At 45.6% G+C, this 11,730-nt stretch overlaps 1 protein-coding gene across 1 annotated transcript in view; it reads left to right on the forward strand.

Annotated features, from left to right (window-relative positions):
* Positions 1 to 11,033, forward strand: part of NECAB2 (N-terminal EF-hand calcium binding protein 2) — a 163,231-nt gene extending 152,198 nt beyond the window's left edge. The window contains exons 10-13 of the mRNA XM_083749971.1: positions 2,814 to 2,926; positions 3,426 to 3,503; positions 7,623 to 7,714; positions 9,036 to 11,033. Coding sequence (XP_083606097.1) covers positions 2,814 to 2,926; positions 3,426 to 3,503; positions 7,623 to 7,714; positions 9,036 to 9,064 — 312 coding nt within the window. The 3' untranslated portion in view covers positions 9,065 to 11,033. The remainder of the gene's footprint in view (positions 1 to 2,813; positions 2,927 to 3,425; positions 3,504 to 7,622; positions 7,715 to 9,035) is intronic.
* The last annotated feature ends 697 nt before the right edge of the window (positions 11,034 to 11,730 follow it).

The raw sequence follows: 11,730 nt of genomic DNA on the forward strand, positions 1-11,730 counted from the left end.
TTCCCAGCAACTGGTATTCAAAGGCATACTGCCTCTGACTGCAGAGGTGGAACATAGCCACTGTGGCTAGGAGCTGTTAATAGGCTTACCCTCCATTAATTTGTTTGACTTATAAATTATAATTTTTATTAATTTTCAAGATCAACGTAACAACAATCCTAAGAAATAAACAAGGGAAAAGGGAATAGAAATTTAGGGATTTCTTTTTTTTCTTCCCTAAATTAAGGCATTTGACTTTTCTAAACCTGAGCATCAGCTCAGTTCCAACCCTCCTCTTGGTGAGGAATTTCCAGTGTGGGGGAAGGAGGAGGGAGGGCAGAAAGAAAACAGGCCTCCTTTTATTGCCTTCTATCTCCCCAGGCCCACCATAAGGTAGAAGAAGACAGCCACCTGCGGCAGGTAGTAGACAGGGAGCCAGTGTGGAGTAGTGGTTAAGAGCGGTAGACTCGTAATCTGGTGAACCGGGTTCACGTCTCCGCTCCTCCGCATGCAGCTGCTGGGTGACCTTGGGCCAGTCACACTTCTCTGAAGTCTCTCAGCCCCACTCACCTCACCGAGTGTTTGTTGTGGGGGAGGAAGGGAAAGGAGAAGGTTAGCCGCTTGAGACTCCTTCAGGTAGTGATAAAGTGGGAAATCCAATATGTGTGTCGTATTGCAAGAATCAGCTGTCAATCTGTTTCGCTTTTGTATGTGGAATGGATGCCATTTTGTCTTTTGCCTCAGACAGCAAAATGTCTTGGGCCACATTTGCCTCTCCTTCACCCTATGAGCCCTATCAAGGGCCCCACATTTCCTCCATATTAACAAGTGACGTGGTTTCAAGCTGCATTCATTGTCAAGCTTTGCTGTTTGGTTCCAGCTGTGAGCAAGGTTAACTGGGGCGATTGCTTTTCTAATCAAATCCAGCCACTTGTGATTAAAAAAGCAACTCGAGTATGAAAATAGGGCCTGAAAATAGCTTGCCTGCATTTGACAAGAGTGCCTTCATATGGTACCTCATGGCGGGGGGGGGGGGGGCATATTTTGACTTCGTAAGGGAAGATTCAAAATTCATCTACCTTCATCTTGGAAATGGGGGTGCGGTATAGCTCTCTAATACAAGATGGTTATATTTGAAGAATGATTTCTCATTTGCTCCACTTCATCACTGCTTGATGTTTGGAGGCAGTTGTTGTCAATGTGGGAGGAAGGAATCCTCTTTCCTATATTGCGTAGTTTTTGAACATTTGGAATTTCAGAGCTAGTATGGTATTCGTGACCATTACCTGAGCCACCAGGGTTCAAATTCCCCACACTGGTATGAAGCTTGCTTGGACCAGTAATTCTCTCTTAGGTAGTTGTTATTAACTTGAGTAACACAGATGGAATCCAGAGATTAAAGAAAGTGATAATACTTTACTGGGTAAACTGAACAAGAACAGAGTATAACTTGAGGAGAAAGAAGGATAAAAGCATTTTACATAAAGCAATATAAAATATCAATAAAACAAACAAGTGACAAAATGCATTAAAATATAAAGTCAGCAATTTTAAAGCAAATCTGCATAATAAAATTACATGAGACAATGAGAACCCAGAATGTATCTATCTTCTCTCTCCATATATTTTCTCCCTCCTTTCATATTTATGTCACCAGTTTTCTTGCAAGATAGGTACCCAGTATGTCAAGTCTTCTTGACAGTAGATGGCTCTTTCTTCCAGAGGGAGGGGCAGAAGGAGTGACAGGGTGGACTCGGGGGTTGAGGGATGGCAAATATGTTAACCGACAAATAAGGATGTTGAGGAATTCCAACAAAAGAATTTCTTTCAGGAAAAGAAATCAGTTGAGCAAATACAATCAGTATTCGTTTACATCATTGTTGTGTTTTAAGCCTGCAAACACCACATAATTAATGATGTTTTCACATTCCCTTTACATTAAAGCGAATGTAGGTTATGTAAACAATTATGTATCTTATATTGAATAACAGACAGTGAGATGTATTTTGCAGAAACTGAACTGCAGTGGCATGGAAGCATTGCTAATTGTGATGAATCTAGGTCAGAATGGAAATCACTGCCTTCTTACTTCCTTGCCTGCAACTCATTTGTATTGCAGGATGTAGCACAACTCGGCACATAGCTGCATGAGATGGACTTGTTTGTCAGGTTTGATTATTCTCCATGTCCCAGGCATGCAGCGTAGAAGAGGAGGGCCCCCACCCTATTACCTGGGGTCTTGCTAGTTGGCTGTGGAGACAGAGGTAGCTGCAACAGAGACAGAACACTTCCTGTAGCAACCAGGAAGTGAGCACTGTGGGTTGTATCCACTGCTAGCTAGACCCAGAGTGAACCCATTGAAATGAATGGATATGGCTAACGTAGAACCATTTATTCAAATGGGTCTGTTCTACTTGGAATACAATCCTATGTACCAAATGGATGCTGGTGTGCAGCATTTGTATAGGACTTTCAAGCAATCAAACATTACAGAGTTGTTGTAAGGCTTACAACTAGATAAAGATAAGTCAAGACAGACAGCCGGTTCCTTAAAACTTTCTAGTGAGCTCAGGGCAAGGGGGGAGATATGAACCAAGGTCTTCCTGATTTGTAATTATGGCCAAGGCTGCAATCCTAACCCCACTTACCTGGAACAAAAACACCACTGAATTCAGTGAGACTTACTCCTGTGTAAGCATAGCTAGGATTGCACTGTTAGTCTCTTATTCACTACTGCACCAGCTCTCCAAAGCAAAGTATATCTGTCAAAGTCAAGGTTCAACTATGTGAAGATTCATTTCACTTTGGTTTTCTTTCTCTCCCTCTCACTCTAGTATCTTCTTTTGGTACGAACTGAGATGACAGTTTCCCAGAAGCATCTGGGGGAGTTCTGTGGCTCCCTTAAGCAGTACTTGAAGACTGTGGCAGGAGAACGGGACTGCTTTCAGTAAGTACCACTTCTGTGCTCCTGCTGGAATGTTGGATATGATGGGGCAAAGGGTGTGTGTGATTGACTCCGGTTCCCACAACCTCCTTTACCATGTCATTTCTTACAGATATCTTACCGGGATGGGATTGTGAGTGGAGCCCAAAGCTAGTTGTGATCGTGGGCCAATGCACTCCCATAAAATTTTAAAAATAGATCCAATTAAAGAGTGGCTGTCACATTCTTTTCTTAATTTCACATTCTTGTAAGAGGCAGACAGTTCACAAGAATTGTTGTGGTTCATCAACCACAGAGATAATTGCTGAATAGTTTCTGTTTTCATGACAAGCAGGGAAATGATTGCAAGGAGAATTCCAATATCCACCTCCAAGACATAATTTTATGGGGACCATCCAAAATGTTGCAAAGAATATATGGCCATTCACGCTGTATCCCTTATCCACAAAGTTTTTTCAACTGCTGCCCACGTTTCTCTCTCTCTCTCTCTCTCTCTCTCCAGTGTAACTGCAGTCAGGCTTCCTGATGGGGTCACTTTCATTGTCTACGAGTTCTGGGAGTCAGAGGATGACTGGAAGAGGTAAGGTAGACTCTTAGCAGCCAATTGGAATGCAACTACAAGGAAGCTGACCAATGAAGCAAATAATTCATAAGCAGCAGCAGCTCACCAATGGCTGCTCTTGTTTTTTGGTGCACATCAAGTCATAGCCACTGGATCATTTAAAAAGAGGATTAGACAAATTCATGAAGGAGAGGGCTATCAAAGGTTATGCTCTGCCTCCACAGTTGTGTGTGTGTGTGTGTGTGTGTGTGTGTGTGTGTGTGTGTGGTTTAACCTTGTCCACGTGTGTATCCATCCTAAGAGGATGTAACATTTTTAGGCTCTGGGGCCAATTTGGGAAGGAACGTTTCTGCATTAAATGAAATGTTCCTTTGGGCTGAATTCCAGAAACAAAAAGGGTCTCATGATACACGGTGTCACTAAGGGGCCTCTCCCCCAAACCCCGGAGAAAGTTTTGCACTTTATAAATTGTTTCTTTGTGTTTAAAAATCAATGAGGAAAAAGACTACAGCATAAACCAGTACAATGATTTAATTTTTAAGGCAGCCAGCGTAACAGCAGCAAAATGGGGGAAGCAAAGCTTGACAGCTTGAAGGAGCGCTTAGTGCATTGGTATCTAGTACAGCTGTCATTCAAAATGCAAAAGGCAGGAGGGGAGCTGCAGGGGTCCACTGCGGGCTCTCTTGGCTTTCACTTTTTAAAAACACGCACACATCTGCCTTAGATCTGTGCCAAAAGTCTCACCTGCATGATGACTCTCTTCAGTTCCCTGCAGAGCCTTCTGAACATGAAACTCCTTGGCCATCTGTTGGGATGGGCACCACTGCTCCCCTCACCCCCTGGCCTTGTGCCCTGCACTTCATCGTATCCTCCCACCTGAGCACAAGACTCTGAATGTGCTCATCACTGGTCAGCAGCAGAGCAAAGCTCTGTGGCACCAAAGGCAGCTGATCAGATAGTGTGTCAGGGGAAGGAAGGAGATGAGCAGGGCACACTACAGTCACAGAATTTTGAGAGTAGCAAAGGCACTTTGACTGCTTTGTGGACTTGTGCGTTTCTGCAACTCTGAATCAGACTCCCTATTTTTTTAAAAAAAACAAACTGGCTCTGCAAGTTTATAAGTTGCAGCAGTGATGGATGGAAAGGATGGATTGAATGGCTGGTGCCTAAATCCCCTCAGCGCTTTTGCAATCTTAACCTCATGTAGGTGTAAGTCCAATTTGATCTCAGTGGGACTTCTGAGTAGATGTGTGTAGGATTGCACAGTTTAAAATGTTTGCATGCTGCTGTTTGTTCTTTTTTTTAAATAAAAAAAAGATGAAACTTTTTCAAAATAAAATTCTGCAACAGCAAGCAGCTTTCCTGAAGCATGCATGAGGGACTAGTTTGCCAACCTGTTAGTCAAAGCTTTGGTGCAAAAGAGCAGAAGAGGAGTCTGCTGGACCAGCCCAGCATCCTATTCTCACAGTGGCCAATCAGATGCCCATGGGAAGCAGACCTGGAGTACCACAGCAGTCTTCCCACCTGTGATTCTCCATGACAGTTATTCTCTGAAAGTTTGGGTTGTGGCTAGTAGCCATTGATAACTTTATTCTCCATGAATTTGTCTAAACCTCTTTTAAAAAGCCACAAATCGGTGGCAATCACCACATCTAGTTGCAGCAATTTCCATAATTTAACCAGGCCCTGTCCTTGTGTCTATCTTGAATCTTCCAACATTGTTTAGCTGCATGGCCCATTTGGGTTCTAATACAGTGGTACCTCTGGATGCAAATGGGATCCTTTCTGGAGCCCCGTGCACATCATGAGCAGAATGCAACCCACGTCTGCGCTTGTGCGTCTGCGCATGTGTGTGACGTCATTCTGAGCATCCATGCAAGTGCGAACGGCAAAACCCAGAAGTAACCCATTCCTGAAAAGATTTAACCTGAAGCGTCTTTAACCCGAGGTATGACTGTATTAGGAAATGGAGGAAAAACTCCTCCATATATGACTTCACTCCATACGTAATCTTCCCTACCCCATTACTTGTCTTTTTTTTCTAAACTAAAAGGCCCCAGTTGTTATAACATTCCATCATAAAAGAGTTGCTTCAGCTTCTTGAGCATTTTGGTTACTTTTCCTTTCTACCTTTTTTCCAGCTCTACATTATCCTTTTTGAGGTAGAGCAACTAAAATTGTAAAGGTAAAGGTACCCCTGCCCGTACGGGCCAGTCTTGACAGACTCTGGGGTTGTGCACCCATCTCACTTAAGAGGCCAGGGGCCAGCGCTGTCCGGAGACACTTCCGGGTCACGTGGCCAGCGTGACATCGCTGCTCTGGCGAGCCAGAGCTGCATACAGAAACGCCGTTTACCTTCCCGCTAGTAAGCGGTCCCTATTTATCTACTTGCACCCGGGGGGTGCTTTTGAACTGCTAGGTTGGCAGGCGCTGGGACCGAACGACGGGAGTGCACCCCGCCGCAGGGATTCGAACCGCTGACCTTTCGATCAGCAAGCCCTAGGCACTGAGGCTTTTACCCACAGCGCCACCTGCGTCCCCTAACTAAAATTGTAGTGTGTTCCATATGCAGTCACACCATAAATTTGGATAATGCCATGGTGATATTAACAAGTTTGATATCTAGTTCCTTTTCTAATGATTCCTAACATGTACCGTATTTTTTGCCCCATAGGACGCACTTTTTCCCCTCCAAAAATGAAGGGGAAATATGTGTGCGTCCTATGGGGCGAATGCAGGCTTTCGCTGAAGCCTGGAGAGCGAGAGGGGTCGGTGCGCACTGACCCCTCTCGCTCTCCAGGCTTCAGGAGAGCCGCAGCGCCAGTCCCACAAGGTCGGGGGACAGTGGGGAGGTGGAACGCCGCCATCCCGCTGTCTTCCGATGTGGTTTGGAGGCTGACGGCGAGGAGACGCGTGCTTCTCCCCGCCGCCAGCCCCACAAGCTCCGGGGAGGCACAGCGCATCTTCCCACTGTCCCCGTACCTGGTCTGCAGGTGGGCAGCGGGGAGAAGAGCACTTCTCCCCGCTGCCGGCCCCGCAAGCTCCAGGAACAGTAGGGAGGCGCAGCGCATCTTCCCGCTGTCCCCGGACCTGGTCTGAAAAGCGCTTCTCCCTGCCGCCAGCCCTGCAAGCTCCGGGGACAGCTGAGAGGCGCAGCGCGTCTTCCTGCTGTCCCCGGACCTGGTCTGAAGGCGGGCGGCGGGGAGAAGAGCGCTTCTCCCCGCTGCTGGCCCCACAAGCGCCTGGGGGGGGAATTTTTTTTTTCTTTATTTCCCCCCAAAAAACTTGGTGCGTCCTATGGGGCGAAAAATACAGTGATTCACCTTTTTCGCAGCTCCCGCATGCTGGGTTTTGCATTTCAGCATTGCTGGTTAGTGTAGCGGCAGTGATGGCTGTGCCCATTAGACTCCCAGCTTTGTGTCCTACCAGTTGCAAACGGTAGATGGAGCCAGAAACAGGAAGAGCCAACAAAGACAAAGGAAGAGGGAAATGGTGGGCATTGGCACCCCCTAGACTGGTAGTATGTGAGCAGCCAGGCAGTGCCCCTTTTGCCCTACTAGAGTTGCCTCCACTGGTTAATGAACTGCACTGTACAAATCAACTACAGTGACAAATAGTCCTTTCTTCCACAGTTCCTGTTGCACTACAAAAAAAAAAAAAAAAAATCAGCCAGAGGGAGAGTCTTGCTCACCCCACAGCAAAATAGGAAGGAGGTGGAGACAAGAATAAGTGTGTTAACAAGCTGGTCTCAAAACCTCCCAAGGCACTTCAAAAGATAAATGTTCTTCCCTTGGCGAAAGTATTAAAGAAATTCACATTCTAGCTAGCCAAACGTGACAGATATAAATTACCACTGAGTGGTTGGGAATTTTTTGTGCTAAAGCCACTGTTTTTTTCCACCAAGAAGCTCAGTTCTGTGACTTGTATAAGTTACGCACATTAAATTTAAATATATCAAATGCTTCTCTATGGGGAAACATTTATGCTCAAACCAAATCCTCAGCCAACTTGGGGTGGGGGTTGGTGGGGTGTAGGGCTTCTCTTTCACAGGCTCAGCCCTTATTTCATCAGCTCATTGCTCAGGTAAACATGAGACTGGCTCTAAAATAACAAGGCCACCTTCTCCCTTTCTTGCAGGCATCTCCAGAGTCCTGCTTGCAAAAGCTTCCAGCATGTGAAAGTGGATACGCTCACCCAACCGGAAGCAGTGTCCAGTGTGTCAGTGCCAGGTACAGACCCAGAATGTGATATATAGGAGGGAGGAGAATGAACTGGGAGTAGTTTCTCTGGTGAGCAGTTCTGTGTCTGCAACTCAGAGCAGAATGCCAATTCAGGATGGGAACAGTGTGTTTGGGGGAGGGGAGCTAAGCTGCCTCCTTCTGGGTTGGGGGAAGAGCCACCCTTCTAAAGGAATCTTCCATTTTAAAAACATGTAGCATGAAACTTTTTAAAACACACCACCACGAAGCCATATTGCTGTTCCCATTCCTGTTGTTTTATCCAGTAGCCTGATTCAGCTACTCTTAGGTTTCACATTAAGTCAACATATGAAGGGGGACAGAAGGAATAAGCACACTCAATCTGCTCTATTCACATAGGGACCCAGGGTTGCACATCACATGGGGAACCTACATGAGGACAGCAAGCTCCTCACTGCAGGTGGTCAACCTCCAGATCTCTTCTCTCCAAAAGGGGGAGGCAAGAACAGAGCCTCTCTCCAGTCTTCCTCTGCCCCTCTTGTGTAGGGAACCTAGAAAGTGGTGTTAGGTTTCCATTGTCTCCATTGACTTTGAACCTGGGACCTTTTGTATGCAAAGCAAAGGCTCTACCACTGAGCAGCTTGCCACGTGTGATGATATAACACAGCAGATGAACCCCTGAGTGGAGTTTCTGCCTTGCATTAAATGCCACAATCTCCACTCCAAGCCAATCACCTGCTCGGGTTTTCAACACTGCAATGTAGCACCAGATCGCAGTGCTTGGCTGGTGGTACATTGCAAATCTGCATTGGCCCTGCGAGGCGCTGGGAGGAAGAGGCAGCGGCGGAGGCAGCCCTGTGGACAGAGCCTGTCAGGGCTCCCTCTCTACCCGAGCCTCGGTGGAACTGTTTAATGAAGCCCCCAACTCACCTCCGGCTCACACACTGGGGGGGGGGGGGCTTCACTGAACTGCTCCATTGAACCTCGGGCAACTGCATGCCGCTCAGCAGAGCAGTTTAAAGAAGCCGCCTGCCCACACTGAAGGAGGAGCATGCTGCTTTGGTCCAGGTACATTACCAATGCAGGTTGTTTCTCCCTCTGCAAGGGCCAGAGAGAGAGAGGAGCAGCAGCAGCAGTTTCACCCGAGTTAAACCGCCATCATGCTGTGGCCCTCATACTGGTCCTTGGCACAGGCCTGCCACTCACTAACACAAAGGTATGCCTTCTGTGAGTCAGATAAGGAAGGACGTATAAAAGAAAAAGTTCATTAACACAAGTAGAGTTTAGGGTTGGGTCTTTTTGTTTTGTTTTGTTCATCACAAATATAAAACCTCTTTCCCCCCTTTTTCAGCTGCTTGGTGCACCCTCAACCAAGACTGATCAGGGAAGGCTGGCATTGTTCCCTCTTCACCAAGCACTCTTGGAAGTTTCCGCTGTTTTGCAGAGAACAAAACTCCTGTCTTTTCTAACGACTTTGTTAAGAGGTGTTGTCTTTCTCCCCTCCCCCCCCCAAACATTTCTACCTGGAACTGTTATTTACTTGCTTGCTATCTGAAGTGAAGGAAAAATAAAACAAGCCAAAACCAAAAGCCTAACTTCTGACCCTGCCAGGCACACATTTCCCCTTCTGAGCTCAAAGTTCTCTGCCATTTATTGTAGCCAACACCAGTCTGCAAGGTACTACCAGTAGTATACCAATGCTGTTAAATTGAAAGTTTCTCCTGTATGCCACTTTCATGCATGGGCTGTGTTTTCAAACCAATGCCCTGTTCAGTAAATTGAACAGAAGGAAGCCACTATAGAAAAGCAGAGAGTATGGGGGGGGGGAGAGATTGCCAAAAGGGAAGAGGATGCCCACCGCTTCCCTCATTAACTGTTTACTTCCTGTGACCCTGACCGCCTGGTAGTTCCCCCCCCCTCAAGCCAGGCACATTTTTATTCTTGAAGCCAATTGGGGGGGAGAGGGGTGTGGGGATAGTTCAGCAACTCCTGCAGGAATTACCCCACATGCACCTTACTGCTAGTTCTGCACTTGGCATGTGGGGAGGCAGAAATCAACCAGAGGTGAGAAAAATGTCCATTTCTGCAAAGGGATTTTCTCTGCCTCCCAGTACCACAGATCCAACACACCAGATTGTTCCCCACTAGCACACAGGCAGCAAACGAGTGACAATAGCATTTGTGGAGCCTTTGCACAAAGAATTGAAATACCTTTTCCTCCATGAAAAATTGAGAGGTTTGGGTTTTTTACCAGGGGAAGATGCCTCAGAGTGAGTCAGGCGTCAGCCTAGCTCAGCATTGCTTACACTGGCTGGCAGCAGCTTTCTGGGGTTTCAGGCAAGATTCTTCCCCAGAATTATGTGGAAGGGGATCCTTCTGCATGCCAAGCAGGTGTTCTACCACTGAGCTTCAGTTTTCTACACAAATACTTAGTCATATCACTAACCCAAACACTAAAATAGTCCAAATATGACAGCAATACCACTTCTGGAAAAAAGACAAACAAGATAAACTGAAACCTACAGATTCTCTGATAAGAGAAAAAATAACCTTGGAAAAAACTGCCTTGCACATAAATGTCCTTACCGACAGGGTTTCTGGATGGCAAAGAGAAAATGTTCTGGCATTCTCTCAGAAGATCGAGCTGGGCGGATGGAGCTGTAGTTCAGAACACCTGGAGGGTACCAGATTAGGGAAGGCTGGTCTTTCTATAGCACTAATAGCCATCATGGCTTCCTACAGAATTTTGGGAACCTTATTGGTGGTGGTGCCAAGATTTTTCTGCCAGATGTTCTTGGCACAAGTACACCCAACAAGACAAGCTATCATATTCAGGGTGCAAGGAAATGATTGAAATACATAGTATGGAAGACCCATAAAGTTCCCTTTCGTTTCAGATTTTTCCCTATCCCCATCCTTTTGGTTTTCCCTCCGTTGCCTTCACTTTAATGCCAGTGCATGAATAATAAAAAAGCCTCAATGTACTTAGATTTATTTTTATTTTTAGCTGTAAGTAGCAGCACCGAGTTACTTCACTAACTTAAACATACTTCTTTTCTTTTTTGAAAGAACCATTTCTAACCGGGATTGAAGCAGGCAAAATTTAAATAAATAATAAAATCTTCAGGAAGCAAGCTTACTTATCTTCACTTTTGACTATAACCTTTGATAGTTTACATGTACCGTTTTAGAAATAAGATTATTATATAGCTCTAAAGTGTAGCACACTGCAGGATGTCAGTATTAGCCAACATATAAGCAATTTTACTATTATATACATATCTATTATGCGCTATTGTATATGACAAGTGCAGATAACCAAATAAAATTTAAGAGATAAAAAATTGCATTCTGCGTAGAACCCTCATTGTTTTCACCTACCCTTAAGACTACACGTCATTTCAGACTGGGGAGCCCATCTATCCTACGCAACAGAGGGCAGTCCTCTGTTTGAAAGGCCAACTGATCCAAGGCCAGTTTAAAGATAAAGAACCCTAGGATGGAAAAGGGGGGACCTCTGCAGTTTTCATCAGCAATCCGCACCTGGGCAGGTCAGTCTTCCCCACTATGGTGAGGCAGGAAGAACCAGCTGCACAAATATAAGATGGGAACAGCTGAGTTGCCAGCAATATGTGCGAAAATCATCTAGAAGTCTTAGTAGACCACAAGCTTAACATGAGTCAACAGTGTGATGCAGCAGCAAAAAAAAGCTAATGCTATTCTAAGCTGTATCAACAAAAGTATAGTGTCCAGATCAAGGGAAGTAATAGTCTCGCTCTATTCTGCCTTGGCTAGACCACACCTGGAATACTGTGTCCAGCTCTGGGCACCATAATCTAAGGAGGCTATTGACAAGAGGAGGGCAACGGTTCCTTATGAGGAACAAATATCTAAAGGGCTGTCACATGAAAGATGGAGCAAGCTTGTAGGACCCAAAACGATGGATTCAAGTTACAAGAAAGGAGATTCCAATGGTAAGCCATTGTGGGAACAGTTTGCTAACTAAGATTGTCCTCTATCCCATCCAGCTAGTCTCTTCTAATATT

This window comes from Podarcis gaigeae (genome assembly GCF_964106915.1).
Source record: "Podarcis gaigeae genome assembly, chromosome: 8".
Taxonomy (NCBI): domain Eukaryota; kingdom Metazoa; phylum Chordata; class Lepidosauria; order Squamata; family Lacertidae; genus Podarcis; species Podarcis gaigeae.